Source organism: Pangasianodon hypophthalmus, chromosome 18, assembly GCF_027358585.1.
Source record: "Pangasianodon hypophthalmus isolate fPanHyp1 chromosome 18, fPanHyp1.pri, whole genome shotgun sequence".
Classification (NCBI taxonomy): domain Eukaryota; kingdom Metazoa; phylum Chordata; class Actinopteri; order Siluriformes; family Pangasiidae; genus Pangasianodon; species Pangasianodon hypophthalmus.
The window spans coordinates 19,748,231-19,769,108 of NC_069727.1; the positions used below are offsets into that span (position 1 = coordinate 19,748,231).

General features: G+C 40.6%; 4 protein-coding genes across 8 annotated transcripts in view; 2 read left to right on the plus strand and 2 right to left on the minus strand.

Annotated features, from left to right (window-relative positions):
- The window catches only part of cog5 (component of oligomeric golgi complex 5), a 21,567-nt gene extending 16,582 nt beyond the window's left edge, over window positions 1-4,985 (minus strand). Inside the window, exons 1-8 of one of the 2 annotated variants that reach the window (XM_034313049.2) lie at window positions 4,832-4,985; window positions 4,649-4,724; window positions 4,314-4,453; window positions 4,146-4,203; window positions 3,465-3,519; window positions 3,301-3,370; window positions 857-977; window positions 277-407 (exon numbers count right to left, since the gene is read on the minus strand). In XM_034313049.2, coding sequence (XP_034168940.2) covers window positions 277-407; window positions 857-977; window positions 3,301-3,370; window positions 3,465-3,519; window positions 4,146-4,203; window positions 4,314-4,453; window positions 4,649-4,694 — 621 coding nt within the window. In that variant the 5' untranslated portion in view covers window positions 4,695-4,724; window positions 4,832-4,985. Of the gene's footprint in view, window positions 1-276; window positions 408-856; window positions 978-3,300; window positions 3,371-3,464; window positions 3,520-4,145; window positions 4,204-4,313; window positions 4,454-4,547; window positions 4,725-4,831 lie in introns of those variants that run through there. The other variant, XM_053241627.1, reaches the window with a different exon arrangement.
- A 444-nt stretch (window positions 4,986-5,429) lies between these two features.
- On the plus strand, window positions 5,430-8,118 carry dus4l (dihydrouridine synthase 4-like (S. cerevisiae)). Its single transcript, XM_026943344.3, has 6 exons — window positions 5,430-5,683; window positions 5,819-5,940; window positions 6,034-6,151; window positions 6,294-6,416; window positions 6,512-6,738; window positions 7,703-8,118. The coding sequence occupies exons 1-6, from the start codon at window positions 5,622-5,624 to the stop codon at window positions 7,951-7,953; spliced, it is 903 nt and encodes a 300-aa protein (XP_026799145.1). The 5' UTR covers window positions 5,430-5,621; the 3' UTR covers window positions 7,954-8,118.
- Window positions 8,119-8,988: 870 nt separating this feature from the next.
- bcap29 (B cell receptor associated protein 29) lies at window positions 8,989-15,543 on the plus strand. Its single transcript, XM_053241630.1, has 8 exons — window positions 8,989-9,124; window positions 10,149-10,259; window positions 11,744-11,844; window positions 12,056-12,203; window positions 12,336-12,471; window positions 13,877-13,982; window positions 14,719-14,819; window positions 15,127-15,543. The coding sequence occupies exons 2-8, from the start codon at window positions 10,168-10,170 to the stop codon at window positions 15,160-15,162; spliced, it is 720 nt and encodes a 239-aa protein (XP_053097605.1). The 5' UTR covers window positions 8,989-9,124; window positions 10,149-10,167; the 3' UTR covers window positions 15,163-15,543.
- Window positions 15,544-15,874: 331 nt separating this feature from the next.
- Window positions 15,875-20,878, minus strand: part of slco1c1 (solute carrier organic anion transporter family, member 1C1) — a 49,395-nt gene continuing 44,391 nt past the window's right edge. For 3 of the 4 annotated variants that reach the window (XM_034313295.2, XM_053241628.1, XM_034313297.2), the window contains one exon: window positions 15,875-20,089. In XM_034313295.2, the coding sequence (XP_034169186.1) occupies window positions 19,864-20,089 (226 nt within the window). In that variant the 3' untranslated portion in view covers window positions 15,875-19,863. The remainder of the gene's footprint in view (window positions 20,090-20,878) is intronic. The other variant, XM_053241629.1, reaches the window with a different exon arrangement.

The window sequence follows — 20,878 nt, forward strand, 5'->3', positions numbered from 1 at the left end:
TGTCCAAGCTGTGCTGTTACACAAAAATAATGCACACCTTCTGACCAATAGGAATTGAGACTGCGCTACGGTATAAATGATCACATCATAGCTTTCTAAAAAAAAAAAAAATTAAAAATTAAAATGAAAACATTTGTCTGCGGTGGTCCTGTACTCCACTGGCCATAGTGGCAGAGCAAAAAAAAAAAAAAAAAAAAGCTGCAGCGTGCTACTAAGCATGTTTCAACATCCAGGGTTACTCCAAGGTGAAAGTGACAAAACAGTGCACACTCTTACCTGAATTTCCATGCCCTGCTCTAGAAGTCTTTTGGCCTGGTTCTCCACCTCCAGATGTGCACGACTAATGAACAGCAGGTCATTTTCAATTACTTCAATGCCAGATAGATCCACCCCCTGAAACAGGTAGTCTGAAAGACAGCAAATCAGCTAATTCATTAATGTGTACAAAGATACAATGTGGAGAAAAGGGTACAGGCTGTAATCTGTTAGTAAACTGAAGCAGAATAGAAGAATGACTGAGACAGAAATGCAGGCATCAATGTCCCCTGTCTACATCAGTAGTACGTCATGAGGACGTCAGCGCATATAAGAGCACATCAGAGTATATTAGCATATATATTACAGTATGTCAGCGTAGATCAGCGTCTAACAGCATGAATCTGTCACACACACAGTTTTTTCAAACTAGAGAATATCCATGTGCATATCATGTGATATTCTGTTGAATAAATCTAACATATATTCAGCATCACGTCTCCTGATGTAGTTTTATGCTGTATTAATCGTGGGCACCGCGGCTGGTAAGATCTCTGAGGATGTGATAAGGTTGGTCTGAAAGATTTAGTCGTTCACTCACCCAGCTCGTTGAGGCTCTGGGCAGCTTTTGTCAGTTCCCGGCTTCCCCCCTGAAGCTGGCCCTGCAGCCGTTTACTCAGATACAGGATTCGGATTATCCTCCTCAGAAGGTCACACACAACCTGGCGAAGAAAGCAAACTGACTGAACCTAGTCACCTTCCACAATCACTACAAAACGACACAAGCCAAAGTGTTTGCAGTTTTTATAAAAGCTATTTGTTTGATTGCTTTGAGTTAGAAAATCTCTGATCTGTGAATTGGAGTAAGTTAAACACTGATTCCTGCTTTCCCTGTAGAATAACACAGGAACACAGCAAAATATTTACTGACTCATCTTTTCAAATGATGGCTGACCTGAATCTTACTAACATACAGTCAGGTCCATAAGTATTTGGACAGTGATACAATTTTCGTAATTTGGCCCCTGTACATCACCACAATGGGTTTGAAATGAAGCAGTCAGGATGTGATTTAAGCGTAGACTTTCAGCTTTAATTCAATACATTTAACAAAAATATTGCATTAACCGTTTCAGAATTACAGCCATTTTTTACAGAATACCTCCCTTTTTACAGGCTCAAAAGTGATTGGACAAACTAACCATCATAAATATTAGGATTATTTTTGATACTTGGTGGTAAATCCTTTGCAGTCACAATGACTGCCTGAAGTCTGGAACCCATGGCCATCACCAAATGCTGAGTTTCCTCCCTTGAGATGCTTTGCCAAACCTTTACTGCAGCTGCCTTCAGTTGCTGCTTGTTTGTGGGTCTTTCTGCCTTCAGTTTTGTCTTCAGTAAGTGAAAAGCAGCTCAACTGGCTTGAAGTCAGGTGACAGACTCAGCCATTTAAGAACATTCCATTTCCAACCTCTTGGGTTGCTTTCATGGTACATTTTGTGTCATTACCCATCTGTACTGTGAAGCGCTGTCCGATAAGTTTTGCAGCATTTGACTGAATGTGAGCAGAAAGTAGCTCTATACACTTCAGAATTCATCCTGCTGCTTCTATCAGCAGTCACATTATCCATAAACACCAGTGACCCAGTTCCATTGGCAGCCATACATGCCCATGCCATAACACTGCCTCCACATGTTTGACAGATAGTAAGGCACGGTTTGGATCATGAGCTGTTCCTTTCCTTCTCCATGTTTCATTTCCCACCATTCTGGTACAAGTTAATCTTGCATCGGAACTGGTCAACCTTTTTTTTTTTTCAAAGTTTTTTTTTAAGCAAAGTGTAATCTGGCATTTCTGTTCTTGAGTGTTACCAGTGGTTTGCATCTTCAGGTAAACTGTCTGTATTTACATTCATGAAGGTGTCTCTTGATTGTAGACTTTGACAATGATACACTTCCCTCCTGCAGAGTGTTCTTGACTTGGCTAGATGTTGTGAGCGGTGTTTCTTCACCAAGGAAAGAATTCTGCAATCATCCACTTTAGTTGTCTTCTGTGGTCTTCCAGGCCTTTTGGTGTAGCTGAGTTCACCAGTGCATTCCCTCTTTTTAAAAATGTACCAAATTATTGATTTGGCCACTCTTAATGTTTCTGTTATCTCTCTGATGGGTCTGTTTTGTTTTTTCAGCCTAATGATGGCCTCTTTCACTTGCATCAACACCTCTTTGGACCCCATATTGAGAGTTCCCATGAACAGCTACCAAATGCAAATTCAACACTTGGAATCAACTCCAGACCTTTTATCTCCTTAATTTATCATCAAATAATTAGGAAACAGGCCACAACTGGCCATGAAACTGCTTATCAGTCAATTGTCCCATTACTTTAGAGCCTGTGAAAACGGAGGGAGCTGAAAGTCTACACTTCAATCACATATTGATTGCTTCATTTCAAATCCATTGTGGTGGTGTACAAACCTACACAGATGTGATGTATAGTACAGGTCAAAGCATATTACAATAAAATAAAAAAGTCTTCGCTCACATGCAGGAGTAAACAACACAGATATAAACAAAATGCTAGTTACGCATGTATTTGTGGCTCTATGAACCCTGTGGTTTGTGAGAATTAACAGTTATATACAATCTGGTGAGCAAGAGAGTCTCCAGGGTCTTGCAACTGGCAAAAAAATTTGATCTTAGTATTTTTTGTGGATAAATACAAAGCAAGATGCTCTGTACAAAATGCTTTGTTTTTATATGTGTCTGGTGCAAATGAAAGTACTGTACAATGCCCAAATATCACCTGTGTGTAAAACACTAGAGTCATTATCTGTGTAAATCAGACTAACTTAGGAAATTTTTCTGCTTTTATATGGCTTTGTAGAGTATCGAGCTTGATGTCATCTCATTTAATTATCTACCTGGATTTCCATATTTTTTAGCATCTGTGCTACACAGAAGAGGCTTTGCAGAGGAAAACAGAGACAACAGATTGCAGATAGCTTGCTGCTTATACTCTGAATTTAAAAAGAGAGAGAGAAATACCTGCAGTCGAGCGAGCTGGGAAGTCCGAACCACAATTTTATTATAGGGATCAACAATTTTGGTCTTTATCCTTGGTATGAGAGAAGAGAGAGGGACATGAGAGAGAGATATGAGCGAGGGATACGCAAACACTGCGATGTGAGCACACAATGCTCGAGAGTTACCTGTCTACAGCGCTCTGTAATGCAGCAATCCGTGCCTGCATCATCTCAAGGACACCTACAAGAGATAAGAAACAATAGGTGTCTTTCACATCAACCTTGTAAAGGGTTTAAAGAGCTTCCAAAAAAAGTTTAGCCAAAGATACTTTGCTTACACTACAGGAGGCGTGTCTGTCTGTAAGGATGCTGTCATATTAATAATGTTAATCTACTGTATGTAAACCAGTTCAGATTAGTTTATTACTAGAATAATTAACTAGAATAAATGTCTAAAAGGCAATACAGCTCAGTCAAATACCCTGCGGCGCAGCCATGTACGGCTCTTTTACATGAGACAGAGGCTTTTGTATTGAATATGGCAGGAGATGTGTAACCAGTGCAGCTCGAACAGAGTGTGCGAAATGTGAGCAGAACGTTTAGTGTGAGTGAGAGCTCTATCCTGTAATCTGGAAACAGTTTTGGTAGGAAGGCCGGTATAGAGTAGTAGTCGAGTATAGAGTGATAGTACTGCAGTAGTCGAGATTGGAATTAATAAAGGTGTGGACTAGAGACAGAGCATCTTTAAAGATAAGTATGGGTCGGAGTTAAGTGATGTTACGCGGATGAAAAAATGCAGCATTAGTGAGGGAACCCTCAGTCAGAGATATATTTGCCAACAAAAAACAATTTTCCTGTAAATATTACCTTCAAGAGACTCAATTCCAGTTGCCTGAGCGAGCAGATCTTCATGTCTAGCCACAACCTGCATGACACATGAGCAGTCCATGTATGGCAAGATATTCTCTTCTAAAGTGTTTTTAAAAATGGCAGCAGTGTGAGTGTGAGCTGGAGCTGGAGCTGGAGCAGACTCACCTGGCAGTGAAGCTCCTTGTCCAGCTGACTGATGCCCTCTGCCAGCTTGGCCAGCTGTTCAGCGATGACTGCATGATGGATGGCATGAGCTGTGTAGGTCTTCACATCAAACTCCTCATTCAGGAAGTCCGAGTAGCACTCTGCATCACATCACATCACATCACATCACATCAGCACCACTGCACAGCCAGGCAGAAAGGTTTAAACACACACACACACACACACACACTGCACCTGTCGCACACTCTGTCCACTGCCTAAAGCTCAACTCATGTGCAGCTACAGCAGAAATGTAAGCTCGACAGGTCCTGAAGAGTGGAAAACATTTCAATTACCATTTCTTAAAAGAGAATTCTTAGTTGATTCGCAGCCGGTCGCCATTGCTGCCACCTCGAGAATGACGTATAATTTCTGCGACACATAAGCGACGTGACGTTATTCATTTATCCAAATAAAAATAATAATATTAATATAATTTCAGTAACATCTGAACATTGTGCAAATGTACAGCAATGAACCTTAGTGAAAGTATCCTTGTTTCAGAAATTCCGAAGAATGTTTCCAGAAAGTAAATGTGTTGGTCTTTCTCTTCCTCTTCCTCTTCTTCTGATTGGTGCATTACAGCTGGAGTTAACCCGATATGCGTCATAGTTCCCTGTACCCTGCCCGATTTGCACTGCGCATGCGCAGTGAAGCAGGATGTCCTGAACCCAACTAACCGTTGGTGTGTTGGTATGGAAGCTGGACAAAATAAAAGTCACAAATGCTAATACGGCGTTTTAAAATATGAGTCCCTTATAATTTTAAGTTTTTAGCATAAAATTTACTAAACACTGTTTGTGCTCTTGTGTGCATCTGTAACATGACTGAACTATGCAGATGTACACTGTCCAGCTTTCTGAGGTTTTGAGTTTGGCAAAAACAACCTGCTCCACTATTAATTAATTATCTACAGAGATCAGTTTAAAGTCGTGGAGGAAAAACGTCCATATATTTTCCTATATACATACATATATTATTTGATCCAGATGTTGCTGTGGTTTGATTAATGAATCCGAACCAACCCGGATAAAGGCGGTCCATAGGAACCGCGCGCAGGTAGGAACTAAAGACGCGGGAATGGGGACAGGGGGGACATCAGAGCACGCGCACCACACGGACCGCTTTACTGTGAACACGCGCATGATCCACAGGAGTGATTTCACCGCTGTTTAGACGTTTCACTGGTCGCTTGGTAACATGAACGTGGTTCTGGTTTGCTACATGTTCCTGTAAATTCATTAGATTTCTTCTGAAAACAGCATCATCATGGACTTATTTGAAAACGGCAAGGTTGTGAAAGTTTGTGCCCCGATGGTTCGCTATTCAAAGTAAGTGGAACATCAAGGCGTGCGCGCGCGTGTGTGTGTGTGTGTGTGTGTGTGTGTGTGTGTGTGTGTGTGTGTGGAGTGTGAGTCCATCAGTGTGCATGCTTCTCCACATGACTGACAGTGTTTGTCCATCAGGCTGGCCTTCAGATCCCTGGTCCGGAGGTATGAGTGTGACCTGTGTTTCACTCCTATGATAGTTGCAGCTGATTTCATCCGCTCTGCTAAAGCCAGAGACAGTGAACTCACCACTGGCAGCTGTAAGTCTGATCTCACACTTAGCCCACAGTGCAGCACTCTTAAGCACCTTCTGGCTCACCTTCTGGCTCACCTTTCTGCCTTCTTCTGACCAGCTGACCGACCACTGATCATCCAGTTTGCTGCAAAAGATGCTCAGACGCTTGCAACTGCTGCCTGTTTGGTCGCCCCTTTCTCAGACGGCGTGGATCTGAACTGCGGCTGTCCTCAGAGGTATTCTTCACTGAAAATACGTCATCAGAGTGGGAGGGAGCTGAGAAGCTGGTCTCAGTGCACATGTGGGAAGATGCTGAAGTGTATTGTCATGTTACCTGCTCTGATTATGGTGTCATGCGTGTTGATGTGGCTCTTGCAGGTGGGCCGTGGCAGAGGGCTACGGGGCGTGCTTAATTAACAAACCACAATTAGTCAAGGACATGGTGAGACATGTCAGGAACCAAGTAGACAATCCCAATTACGCAGTGTCCATTAAGATAAGGTACAGGTGTTTATCACTCATTTCTGTTCAATGTAATCATATAATTGGGTAATCTGTTTATTTCTTTTTTGCTTAGATTTTCAGTTTAATTCCAGAATTCACAAGGATGTGAGGAAGACCGTAGATCTTTGTCAGAAGGTGGAAGCAGCAGGGGTGTCATGGATCACCGTTCACGGGCGGACGGCTGATGAGAGACATCAACCGGTGCATTACGATGCCATCAAGCTCATTAAGGATAGCCTTCGCATCCCAGTCATTGCTAATGGCGATATTAAAAATCCCAGCGATGTGGAGTCTGTGTGTGAGCTTACAGGAGTGGATGGTATGTGCTAATTTAGGTTTTCATCTAAAAAAAGTTATTATTATAAATAATTATTTGAGAGGAATATAAATATACACTCACCATCCACTTTAAAAGGAACACTTGCACATTTATTATCTAATCAGCCAAGCATGTAGCAGCAGCACGATGTATAAACTCATGCAGATACAGATCAAGAGCTTCAGTTAATGTTCACATCAAACACCAGATTGAAGAAAAAGTGTGATCTCTGTGACTTTAACCGTGGCCTTAATGTTGGTGCCAGAAGGGCTGGTTTGAGTTTTTCAGAATCTCCTGGGATTTTCATACACAGCACTCTCTAGAGTTTACACACGTTTCTATTAAAGTGGACGGTGAGCGTATAGTGGATATAAAAAATGAAACCAGTATAACTCATGTCAGATCTTTTGCCACCATTAATGTGATATAACAACCAACAAAATTCAAGTGAAAAACAAATGGAGAAAAAAAAGAAAATAATAAAAAATTAATACTTTATTAAAGCATCTTTTATATAGAGTAAATTATCTTTTTGGTTCATGTTTATAAGTATAAAATCTAAAGACATTGTGTGTGGGAATCTGAAGTGGATATATGCTCTGGAAAACAAAAACAAGTGTCTGAATACTGAATATTTCCCCTGAAATGGAGGCAGGAACAAAATGTATCGCAGTCAGTAGTCTCTGGACTGTTTCACGATCTTTTCAAGATGTGACCATTTCCATGAAGCTGTTATCGTCTTGAGAGATTTCAACAAATCGTCAGGCTGCTAACAATTTAGAAACCTGTTTTTCAGAAAAATTACTAATCAGTGTTTAGAATTGAAAAGTTGTGTTAAAGTGTGTGTATATGGGTTTATTGCATGTGTGGTTTTTGGCATTTATATGTGTCAATTTTTATGAAGATTGCAATATTTCTTGTAGAATATGTACAGATCTTTATCTTTATTTGCCCTCTTTTCCAGGAGTGATGTCTGCTCGGGGGCTACTGGCCAATCCAGCGTTGTTCGCAGGCTATGAACACACTCCGTTACAGTGTCTGTGGGACTGGGTGAAAATCGCCTTGGAGCAAGGGACTCCATTTACATGCTTCCACCATCACCTAATATACATGTTAGAACACATCACTTCTCAACCAGAGAGGAAGGTCTTCAATGGTTTATCAAGTACATCAGCAATCATTGATTATCTACAGCAGACTTACGGCTCTTTATAGTTATGAATACACAACTATGAGAAATACTGTCAACTTTTTTAAATGTACTTTAAAAAAAAATAAAGATTGTTTTGAATAAATATCTTCATATTTGTCTTTATATTTAGTTGGGGGGAAAAATGCAAATTAAACTTTGGTTTTGTTATTTAAAAGGGAAATAATATGGGTCAATAGTAAAAATGTAACTCTAAATACCTATTACACAGAAATACAGTTCCTGATGAGTGTGTGTGCGAAGTGCGACTGGCTCAGATGATTCAATATTTATTATAGCATTCATTATAATATTTTGGCATTGCCCTGTTTCTGAGGAATAAAGCTCATGATGATATGTTTTATTATATTTTGGATCCAAAATAAAGAGATGTATTTCAAGTTGCAAGTAAAATGCAGATTTACCATGCCAATAATGTAGCATTTGAATTTTTTTTAGTGGTTTATGACTGTTTATATGAGAAAGTGTGTAAGGAGAACTGTTCAGTTTGAGTGTGTAGCCCACTGTAGCCTGCTCGTGGCTGATAGAAGTGGGATTGCATGCAGTCTCCTGCTGTTGTTGTAGCCCATCCACCTCAAGGTTTGACCTTCTGAGATGCTTTTCTGCTTGTCACGGTTGTAAAGAGTGTTTAAGGTAGACTTCCTGTCAGCTCGAACCAGTCTGGCCGTTTTCCTCTGACTTCTCATCAGCAAGGCGTCTCCTGCAGCGGATCTGCACCATCCTGTGTAAACTCTAGAGACGGTACCGGTTCTGCTCTGGCACCAGAGCCATGCCACGGCCACTGAGATCTCATTCATTCTGCATTCTCATGGTTGATATGAACATTACCTGAAGCTGTTGAGTTGCTGCCACATGATTGAATGGCTGATTGGATAAATGTATGAATTATCAGGTGTACAGGTAATAATAATAATAATAATAATAATAATAATAATAATGAAACTATATATTACACATATCATTTGGACCACAGTGAAAGTTATGCTCTTTCTCTGACGCCCTTGTGTGGACTTTTCCTCCTGCACTGTCATGACACCTGTCTTCACTTTCATTTCGGAGGAAAGAGAAAACTTGCCCCGGAAGTAAAAAGGGCTTTGCTTTAACGCGACGGTTGTAAACTTTCTGCGCCGTTTATCAGGACTGTTTAATGATGTTCCTCATTTAAACTACACGGAAGTGAGTATTAAATTGTGTAACTGGTCTTTCACACATGATTCGAGTTTGTTCAGGCATTTGTTTGGTGTGTTGGAACTGCCAGGAGAGGCAGGAAGTTTCCGGAGAACAGCAGTGATGTCTCAACATGAAGAGTGTTTCAGTTTATTAATCCCGAGTCTGTGTAAACTTCAGCAGTGTAAGGAACATGGCTGACACTGAAAAAAAGTCTCATGCAGCTAATTTCCCCCCAAACTGTCGCTGTGCTTCTGAACTGCTGCCTCACATGGACACTGGGTTTCATCCAAATCCTCCAAAACATAAGAATGATGAGGAAAGTCACCTAGAGACACATAGGTGATAGGTGTAGGTGGTAATCTGATCACTGGTTTTCTCATTTAAATATAATCCAGAAGTCCAAAACTGTCTAAAGAGCCAGGGATCTGAGAGGCATGGTTCAGGAAGAGATCAGCCCTGTCATAATTAACACCTTTTTAGAGAAGAGCCAACATGAAGCGCTTTCAGAAGTTCTGCTGAACTAATCCAGACGAAATCAAATGCCTTGGAAGACTGAAGCTCTTACCATCATTAAAGTCATTTAGAGTCTAGTAAGAACAATAAAAACCTAATATTGTTTTTTACACACTTAACAAAAAAGTTCAATTTTAGTTAAAAAAAAAAAAAAAAAAAACAGCACTGGAAGCCTTTTTGGAGCTGTTTCTTTCGGCTGCTCTCGTTAGGGGTCGCCACAGCGGATCATCGGTCTGCGTGTTTGACTTGGCACAGTTTTTATGCCCTTCCTGACGCAACCCTCCCCAATTTTATCCGGGCCTGGGACCGGCACTAGGAGTGCACTGTCGAGTGCAGTTCCCTGGCCGGGAATCGAACCCAGGCCGCAGCAGTGAGAGTGGACCCGGGACCGACGAAGAACCATACAGAATAGGTTCCTTTAGGGTGGCTTATGAATTGGGCTTGAACTTGTCAGTAGAAGAAATTATTTAACCAGACAGTAATACTGCTGCATTCCTTTGAATGTTTCCCCTGACAGGAAATATAGGCCTGTAAAGATGACGTTGCAGTGGACTGCAGTGGCTTTGTTCCTCTACGTCGAAATCGGAATTCTTATCCTGCTCTGCCTGCCATTCATCTCAGCTCAAAGGTAACGCGGAATGCAGTGAACACACTGTCTGTGAGGAGTTCTGTATGGTCCACATTTATGCTCTTTTCCACCTCCCTACACAGTTAACTCAAAGCTTATAGACATTTATTTATTTATTAATTCATTAGCTTCAGTAACTGCTTCCTCTGCTCAGTGGATCGCAGTTGCAGATAATTACATCTTTAAAATACACACAGAGGTTTTGATAATTTGAATTAAGATCTTTTAAATATAACCTCTGTCATTAATTTTAGATTTGACTGTTGTTTTTCGTTTTAATTGTAAGCCTACTTATCTTAGAGGTTCATAGAGACTCAGGTTTCTGAGTTTGCATCCTTTTGTGAGTGAGCTGCATTTCTGAATAATAATTTAGGAAAGCCCCAGCAGACACGTGCAGCTAACTACTGCATTAGTATTTGGAGAGAGGGACTATGCTCTGATCCCTACTCGTTGAAGGCACAGTCACAGCTGTAGATGAGCGTGGCATCCTATTCCTATTAGCACTGGCTCTTTTAGGGAGCGTTATATATGTGAGATCAGGAAGATTCGTCAGTATTCTGTAACCATCTCACCACTTGGCTGTTGTGAGGTTGTCTTCTGCACTTTGCCATGTCCTTTGCACTCATGTGTGATTTGTTAATGTGTTAATGTGTTGAATGTCTAATTCCATCTTATTATTTGCACTCAATGTCTTTCAATTGTACCAACACCTTTGCTGCTGTAGCACCCAAAGTCCATCTAGCCATGCACACATCCATCTTTCCATCCTTCCACACATCCTTCCATCCACTGACCCATCCATCCTTCTACACATCCATCCTTCCACCCATCCCTCCATCCATCCACCCACCCGTCCATCCTTCCACACATCCATCTATCTATACCTCCTTCCACTCATTTGTCCATCCATCCATCCATCCTTCCACCCATTCACCTTCCACCCATCCCTCCATCCCTCCATCCATCCATCCTTCCACACATCCATCTGTCTATACCTCCTTCCACTCATTTGTCCATCCATCCATCATTCCCCCATCCGTCCACCCTTCCATCCATCCTTCTCCCCATCTGTCCATCCATCCACCCATCCATGTGATCACAATCACAATGTAATAGTGATCTACTGTAATGTGTTGGGGAGGTAAATACCAGGATAAATGAACAAATTCTACTTTTGTCAAATTCTACATATTATTACAGGATTGCTTACTGTATTTGTCATTGTAAATAACACTTGTTGTTAAATAGATTGAATATCAATTATAATGTTAAATTGTTAATCAGAAGGTATTGTAAGATTCCATTAAAACTGTTAGCAATAGATTAAACTGGCTTTTGAGCTGGAAGAGCTAATTCTGATTACGAGTGCTTAATTACTACCAAACAACATGCATTTCCTTGTTTCTGTGTGTGTTATGCAAGGTAAAGAAAGGGAGCATTCTGTACCATGCATAACCATTATGGCTTGTTATTCTTTTGTGCAGATGGCAGATCATTTTCAATCTGAACATATGGAACCATGTTGCTTGGCTCTGGAAAAGAGGATTTCTGGCAATGATCATTATCCTCATTGTTCTCTTTCTGGGTAGGTGAAGTGACTCTACTCTCTCTCTTTTAACAAGAACAGGTTATAATAACATGTTATAAACATTTTTTGGTGTTGCATTCAGTTTTGTAATGGCTGTTTATCATCACTGCTATTATAAATGCCTGGAAAGCAATTTTGCCAAAATGTCAGAATTTTTGATGTATTTTTAGGTTGTCAGTCTAACAGAGTCTTCTATATTATACTATAGATGCTGTGAGGGAGGTGAGGAAATACTCCGGAGCTCAGATCAGTAAAGACTCTAAGACGTACACTAACATGTTTGACCATGTGCATATGAAGCTGTTTAGATCTCAGAGGAACCTGTACATCTCTGGATTCGCCCTCCTCCTGTGGCTGTAATATCCTTAATACCTTTAACATCTTAATGAACAATCATTGTGTTGTCAGGTGTATGTACTAACAACATATTCGAGTTCTGCTTTCACCTGTTTGATTTTTTATTTTTTTACTTGCATGTAAACTGGCAGGGTCATGCAACGAGTCATCAAGCTGATCAATCAACTTGCAGCGGCTGCAAACACCAACTCGGCTCTTCATGTCCAGATAGAGGATGCTAATCAGGCTGCTAAAAAATACATGGAGGAAATTGAGCAGCTCAAGCAGGTTTTTCTTTTTTTTTATTTAAACATTTGACCATTCCTTTGAGTTAATCAAGTGCCAGATTACATTGGCACTTGAATGATTACATGAATTATGCTTTACTGTAGAAAAAAATAGTAGTATCATTATTATGATGATAGCTATGGCTGAACGCTATAGGTTATGGAAAAAAAAACAGGGTCAAAATGTTGGGGAAACAAATAGGTTGTTCAGTGAACTGAGAGTTGAACTGCATTCTTCATCCTGAAATGAAGCTGCATTGTCATCCGGCTCACATGCACTGGTGGCACACTGCAAAAACGACTGTGACAGCCATTAAAATGCCATATTGCCATATTGGATGTGCAGCCCATAGCACTGAATACGCTCTCCAGCACGATGCCAGTCATGAAAGATTTCACAGTACCATAGTGTAAAGACTACTGAGACCATTAAAGGAGGCTTTGGACCATCTGCTCTACCATACTGTGTGCAGTGCTGCCCGCTGTTGAGGATGCTAGGATCGCTAACTGTAGTAGGTCCTGTGGGATTGTTGGGAGTTTCAGAAGTTGCTTTTCAGCATGTGTCTAAACCCAAAAACCATAGAAGGAGAGACATCCTCGTTTCATTGTCCCACAAATGCCTGGCACAATGAAATGACCTGCGAGACCTTGGTTTCCACTGCTGCTTTCACTGCTGGTCAGTATACAGATTCTGTCCCAAATAGACTTATGATCCCAAATGCACAGAAAGATATGGCACCCTCAGCCCGGTCACCTTCCCCTGTGGGTTTGACCCCTTCGAATGAAGTGCAGTCGAGGAGATACTCATGAACGCAAGAGCCCCTAGTTCCTGGGCTTTGTATGACCTCAGGTAGAAACTGCTCAGCAAATGGAAATCACACCCTCATCTGTATAAAGGTGTGTGTGGCAGGCATTGCAGAACATAACAGCATCGTAGATGGTGTCTTGCTGTGATCTCACAAACTTGTCAAAAACAACCTGAAGGAAACCCGTCCATCACACTGCTCCAAGAAGCCGTCATGGGATCTCACCCTTACACTTTAGCCCATGCAGAATGAAAAACTGAAATGGAAAAACTCTCAAAAGACTGCCTGAAGTGAAGGGATCACTTCAGCAAAATGATTGCGAGAACTGCTTGCCTTCTAAAAAGCATGCATTGGTAGTGGAATGTCTCCAGAGTGACTGTGCACACCCTTTGGTACTCTTTGGAAATGTAGTCATGTATAGTCAACAATCATTAATGAGAGATAGAAATGAAAAATCACACCACAGTGGTCTTCTGAATGGATTTACTGGTCCATGTTTTAGGTGTGCACAGATATCTGCTGTACAATACTTGTTTCAGTTCCTGTGCGGTGGGCTAATAAATACTAACCAACAGAGAGGACATTTTCCCACTGCTCTAGGCTTTGAAAGATTACACAGGAGATGAAAAGGGGGCACAGGAAGGAAAAGAACGTCTCAGGAATGAGGTGTCCCAACTCAAACAGGAGCTGAAGATGTCTGCTGAAGGTAAGTGACAAATATTTAGTCAAATATGACCAGGTAAAGCATGAGTATTGCCAAATGTAAAAAAAACAAAAAACATAAACATCATCTTAAATGTTTGAAAACTATTCAAGTCTTTTTTTAAAAAGCTTGGTGTTCAGTGTAACTTTCCTAATTGATGAACTGAAGGCATGTAACAATTTAGCCTATGCTGCTATTTATGTAAATTGCAAAGGAATGAAATCATTTGAGACGTGATGTTTATTCAAAAACATTAAGGATTTTTGAAGATAAGCCATGAATATTAAGCCAGTGGGTTATGCAATACCAAAAATAACTATCAACTGGTAATAACTGGTAACAGAGATTTCAAATGAATGTCTCTGGGTTTCCTCTGGGTACTCTGGCTTCCTTCCCCAGTCCAATGACATGCGTTGTAGGCTGATTGGCATTTCCAAATTGTCCGTTGTGTGTGTGTGTGTGTGTGATTGTGCCTTGCGGATGGATGGATGGATGAACAAGATTTAGTTTGCATTACACATTAGTATAGCCCTGTGTATTTTAATGCATACTTTCCATTTCCGTCCACAATGCTGTGTTGCAGTGTGTGTAGTTTTATCTCTGACGTATGAAAATAGGTTTCGTGCATATAAGTACATGAAGGTTGAGAACACTCGTTAAAAAGCTCATTGTGCTTTAATACTAAAGGTTTATGGTATAGACGTACAGAAGCTGGTTGTAACTGCTTTTGACTTTACAGCTCTGAACAAGTCCAAGGCAGAAGCAGACGCCATTAAAAAGCAAAGTGAGGCCCTGGCTAAAGACTACGATCAATTACTTGAAAACCAAAAGAAATTGCAGGTAAAGTAAAAAGTAAAGACTTTGTGGTAAGGACTAGTGACACAATAAAACGTCTATTTTTTTAGTTTTCTAGTTTGAAGTGTTTAGACATTCAGCTCCTCTATCTCACCACTAGTAGCACACAAACACTTTTATTGAAATTTAATATACATTTGTCACTTGATATTTGAGCATAAATTGAATATTATAAATGAATTTGTTGGAATGTAGAGCACGCTGCAGATTATGAGGTGACTCTCAAAGACTGTGAGAAGGTGCCACTCATATTACCTCATTCTAACCCAAATACTTGCTATTTTAATCCTAGTGTTGGAACGAGATTGAAGATAAGAAGGATATTTGAGAACATTTTCAGCCACTATCCTGAAGCAGCATGGTGTCATTTCCTTCAGCCCAGGGTGACCCCACAGCACTGCCTTTTATCAAACACATACACAGTTGACACAACTTGCAAAGCAGGTTGTAGAGCAGCAGAGATGTGTTTGTGTATATTATAGCGTTTACAATAATAATCCAATGAACATTTTGCAATCTTTAAATGCTGTTTCCTAGAAAGGATCTGCCTTATTCTAGATATAGATTTTATTATTTCATCTTCTGTAAACTTAAATATACAGTTCTGTGCAAAAGTCTTTGGCACGTGTCAAGAAATTCTGTAAAGCAAAGACGCCTTAAAAAATGGTAAAATTAAATGTTTCTACTAAAAAAAAAATACTATAAAGAACAGTAAGCAGTAATAAACTAAACAAAGTAAGTGTTTGGTGTGAAAGCCGTTTGCTTTTTAAAAATGCATCAGTAGTCTCCGGTACACTTTGTGCAGTTTTGTAAGGAAATTAGGTATCTTGGAGAAACAGTTCTTCTGGAGACTATTGCATTTGTTTCTGTTTTTGTATGCAAAACCAGACAGGCTTCATTATATTTTTGTCTAAAAAGTGATGTATCGATGTAATTGCTTTCATTAATGACATACAAACATTTTTCTGTCACATTTATTTTCTTGTAAAAGTAATGTTTGGAAATTGAAAAAAATGTTCGGATTCGATAATGCAGAGGTCATAAAATAAACATCTGTAACAAAAAGTGATTGTGCCTAAAGCAGTACTGTATATTTAAGTAGTTATTTAAGGCTATTATATGTTAGTCATTTTATTTAGCTGAAATGTATAGTTTGCATTTATGCATTTTGTTCTACTTTTTCTATATTACTTCTATACAACTCTTGTGAACAGTCAAAGCAATAAATCTAAGTTTATAAAACACGTTTTTAAATAAAAAAGCAGCAATGTTTTTTTTTTCAATTCTTCATTTAAGAAGAGTAAACTATACGTGAGGGTATAAGAAGTATCACAGTGAAATGATTTCCAGAAATTGGTGAATATCATTCCACCATTTTGGTAAATACACGGATCAGCCATAACATTAAAACCACCTGCCTAATGTTGTGTAGGTTCCCCTTATGCCACAAAAACAGCTCTGACCCGTCAAGGCATGGACTCCACAAGACCTCGGAAGGTGTACTGTGGTATCTGGCACCAAGTTGTTGCGAGGTGGGGCCTCCATGGATGCACTGTGTGTCCTGACACTTTCCTATCATAGCCAGCATTAACTTTTTCAGCAGTTTGTGATACAGTAGCTCTTCTGTGTGATCGGACCAGACGGACTAGCCTACACTCCCCACGCGCTCCCTTGGGCGCTCATGACCCTGTCTCTGGTTCACCAGTTGTCCTTTCTTGGACCACTTTTGGTAGGTACTAACGACTGCACGCCGGGAACACCCCACAATACCTGCTCTTTTGGAGATGCTCTGATCCAGTCGTCTAGCCGTCACAATTTGGCCCTTGTCAAAGTCACTCAGATCCTTATGCTTGCCCATTTTTCCTGCTTCCAACACATCACCTTTGAATTTTCAGACATTCCTAGGCCAGCTGTGAAATACAATTTCTCAGGCAGGTCCTGGGTCTATCTGGGGATCTGATACAGCTCTAGTGGGGATTCAATCTGGAGGAGCAGCGGCTGTACTCTGGGCTTTCCCAGATTGTCACCATGTCACGGAGAGTAAACCCAGCAACCATAGGTGAGGATGGGGAGGTAAATTGACCATTACACAGAGAACTTCACATGCAAACTAAGCTCCGCCTCAGGGTGATACAGTGACAATAACACTGCTGCTGCTGACTCTCATCTCATGCTCTCTTTTTCCATCACTTGTCTCACTCTTTTCCAGAAGAGAACCATCACCCCAGACTTGGAGGTGCTGATGTTCAGCCCAGCCACTTCACACTCAATATCAAACATGCAAAAGTTTGTGTTGGAGGTCTACTTTGAATGGTCCTAAGAGAACATCATCATCATCATCTATAAACAAGGGGGATGTAACTTCAGTCACAGTGCTGGACTCCAGAGATTTCTGGCACTGCCTCCTGAATGGAGAGCATGTCCACTGGATTAGAGAGTTCCTCAAAGCTCTCTTTCATTTGCTCAACAAAATCATCAGAAGAGGTCAACACCCCCCTATTCTTGCTCAGCAGAGCTTGTGCATAGTCTTGTCTCCCTTTCATAAGTTCGCCAGAACATATTTGAGACCGACTGAAAGTCTTTTTCCATGGGCTCCCCAAACGTCTATGCCTGAACATTCACTTCTGCAACTGCTTGTGACACGGCCCTTCTGGCTGAATCTCTCCACTGAATCAGGAAAGCCTTCCACTGGCATTACTCAGAAAGCTTCCTTCTTCAACTTGACAAGTTCCCTCACAACTGTTGTCTACCAGCATGTCCTAGGGATACCCCCAGTGGTGTGGGAAGCTAATTCACATTGGGAGTGCTGCAATTTTTAGCAGCATATTGATGTCACACCTGAATAATTTTTCTTTTAACAGAGACTGTGTTCATTACAATAATTATACCACAGCGCTGCCGAATTTTTGAATCAGAAGGTGTTGATTAATTTATTATAGCAGCACAGATCTGAATATTTTCAACTTGTTATAGAACAAAGAAAAACGTATAGGCTAATCATTTTTATGGTGATGTTTTCTGTTAGGAGACCTTTATTTAGCATTTATTGCAGGAGTGTCAGTCAGTTTGACATGGTTGCTACTTCCTCATATTATAGCAGCTATATACAGTCATTCCCTCACCAGTCTCTCTTTTATTTCTTTCTTGTGACGTTAGAGACAAAAAAACCCCACAGCTTCCCATGTTATAGAGAAACCGCAAAGTCCTCTGTCCTGAATGCTCACACATGTTCCATAACATTAAATGTAACTATAAACACTTAAAGCATGATGTTTCCTTCATTAATAAATTAAACATTGCAATTATTGGCAAATTGCTGTGGTGTAAGAGGAATAAATCACTATATGGCCAAAAGTTTGTGGACATCTAACCATAACATTCATATGTGCTTGTTGAACATCTCATTCCAGATTTATTCCCCCTTTGCTGTTATAATAAGCTCCACTCTTCTGGGAAGCTTTCCACTAGATGTTGGAGCGTGGCTGTGGGGATTTGTGTTCATTCAGCTACAAGAGCATTAGTGAGGTCAGGCGCTGATGTTGGGATGTCGAGGAGGTCTGGGGTTCAGTCGGTGTTCCAGTTCATCCCAAAGGTGTTCAGTGGGGTTGAGGTCAGGGCTCTGTGCAGGACACTCGAGTTCTTCCACTCCAACCTTCACACACCATGTCTTCATGGAGCTCGCTTTGTGCACAGGGGCATTGTCATGCTGGAACAGGTTTGAGCCTCTTAGTTCCAGTGAAGGGAAACTGTGTGTTTACAGCTTTGTGGCAACAGCTTGGGGAAGAACCACATAGTTTTGGCCATCTAGTGTATCTCTGACATACTCAAAATCTAATCAAAATACTACATTTTTAAGTTTGTTTAAAATTTCTATCTCTGTATTTGTTTATTATTATGTTAGCACTTGCATCCCTCTGCACCCCTACTTCCAGCGTTCTTGGATACCACCACGACAGGCACCACCAGCCTTTCAGCCACAGCTTCTTGCAGCTGCCACTACAGGTGAGGACTTGAACAGACTCAATGTCTCTTTCCCCACTCTGTACATGGGAGAAGTGCTTTCAGAGGTGTGGGTTAAATTCTTCTCTCACTGAAGCTTCTGCCTGACATGTTCAAGCAACCTGCAAGGGTCTCCTGGGTTTACCAGGTAAATCTGGCCAGCACCCTCTATGATGAATCCTACTCACCACCAAGTGTTGATCAGTCGACAGGTCTGCTCCTCTCTTTAACACAATCACAAAAATTTGCACTTCTATGACATGACACCCCCCCCCCCCCCCCCACCATAGAAACAGCAGATGAAACACTAGGTGGTTAAGATCATTGACCTATTTTTGAATCTCATGGCTCATGCTCTTAGCACAACTGTTGTGACTGACTAAAATGTGTGATTGTACAAGTGATGGCCAGATAGTGGTTAGGCTGCACTTGTGCTCACAGTCAGCCTACCCACTGCACATACAGCAGACATATTTTCTATGGCAAGCTTCATGCAAGCTATCCTAGCATATTGAAAGAAATATGTACGTGTGCATGATGCACAAATATTGAAATATCTGTTTTGTTAAGCCCAGTGTCTCTGATATCTACAGGCAAGATCCTAGATCAGTACTCATACTAAATACTCAGCATTGGCAACTTTAAAATTGTCGATTGTCTTGTCTCAGATGCACGTATACAACTAACGACTAATAACATTAAATGTCCATTAACAGTGCTCCAAATTACTGTCAAATAAAACCATGGATGGCATTTTAATTCACCATTCCAATAGTACACTCACATGGCAGTATAATAAATGTAGTATTTAGAAAAATACAGACAAAAATAAGACTTTTGCTTTCCTGTTAAAAAGTAAGCTTTTCCACAATTAACAACACTGAGATAATTAAAAAAGAAATCTTCCCCCGATTTTTATACCTACAAACATGTACATTCAGTGACTTCTTCCAATGTCAGCATAGCAATGTTCTGTACTTCACATTGTTCAGTAGATTTTTTTTTTTTTGCTCTACAAATAAAAGTATTGTCACAAGCGTGTCTCCCTCTCAGGGTCATAATCTGAGGTCCGTGGGGACTGATCCGAGTTGCTGATTTCCTCTTTTCTCAGAGCTTGCAGTTCTGTGACAGTGCTTCCATTAGACAGTGTTCTGGTCTTCTGCCTCTTGACATGCCACTGTAAGATCAGCAAACCCAGCGCACAGAGGAAGAAGGAGGCTGTCCTGAGGCCCAGCGTTAGGCCCAGATATGCTATCCTGAAAGAGTATAGCAAATTCAACCTAAATGTTTGACAGCTTCTATTTAGAACATACAGTACCTTGCATACGTATTCACTCCTGTGAACTTTTCCACATTTTTAATGGTAATGGACTGGGATTATATGTCATGACTTCATACATAATATAGTGGTGCTTGAAAGTTTGTGAAAAATCCTTTAGGATTTTCTATATATCTGCATAAATATGACCTAAAACATTGTCAGATTTTCACACAAGTCTTAAAAGTAGGCAAAGAGAACCCAATTAAACAAATGAGACAAAAATATTATACTCGTTCATTTATTTATTGAGGAAAATGATCCAATATTACATATCTGTGAGTGGCAAATGTATGGGAACCTCTAGGATTATCAGCTAATTTGAAGGTGATTGAAGGTTTTCAATCAATGGGATCAGGTGTGAGTGAGCACGATGTTTTATTTAAAAAACAGAGATCTGTCAAAGTCTGATCTTCACAACACATGCTTGTGGAAGTGTATTATGGCATGAACAAAGATTTCTGAGGCCCTCAGAAAAAGAGTTGTTGATGCTCATCAGACTGGAAAAGGTTACAAAACGACAGATTGTGTACAAATGGAGGAAATTCTAGACCATTGTTCCCCTCCCTAGCACTGGCCGACCAACAAAGATACTCCAAGAGCAAGACATGCAATAGTCCACAAGGTCACAAAGGAACCCAGGGTAACTTCTAAGCAACCACAGGCCTCTCTCACATTGGCTAATGGCTTCATGAGTCCACCATCAGGAGAACACTGAACAACAATG

Excerpts from the sequence above, each read along its gene's own strand:
- dus4l (XM_026943344.3), top strand. The coding sequence starts at position 5,622 with ATGGACTTATTTGAAAACGGCAAGGTTGTGAAAGTTTGTGCCCCGATG. Across the intron at positions 5,941-6,033 it reads TGAACTCACCACTGGCAGCT|CTGACCGACCACTGATCATC; the intron begins GTAAGTCTGATC and ends TCTTCTGACCAG. Across the intron at positions 6,739-7,702 it reads TGAGCTTACAGGAGTGGATG|GAGTGATGTCTGCTCGGGGG; the intron begins GTATGTGCTAAT and ends CCTCTTTTCCAG.
- bcap29 (XM_053241630.1), top strand. The coding sequence starts at position 10,168 with ATGACGTTGCAGTGGACTGCAGTGGCTTTGTTCCTCTACGTCGAAATC. Across the intron at positions 12,204-12,335 it reads TTCGCCCTCCTCCTGTGGCT|GGTCATGCAACGAGTCATCA; the intron begins GTAATATCCTTA and ends GTAAACTGGCAG. Across the intron at positions 13,983-14,718 it reads GCTGAAGATGTCTGCTGAAG|CTCTGAACAAGTCCAAGGCA; the intron begins GTAAGTGACAAA and ends TTGACTTTACAG.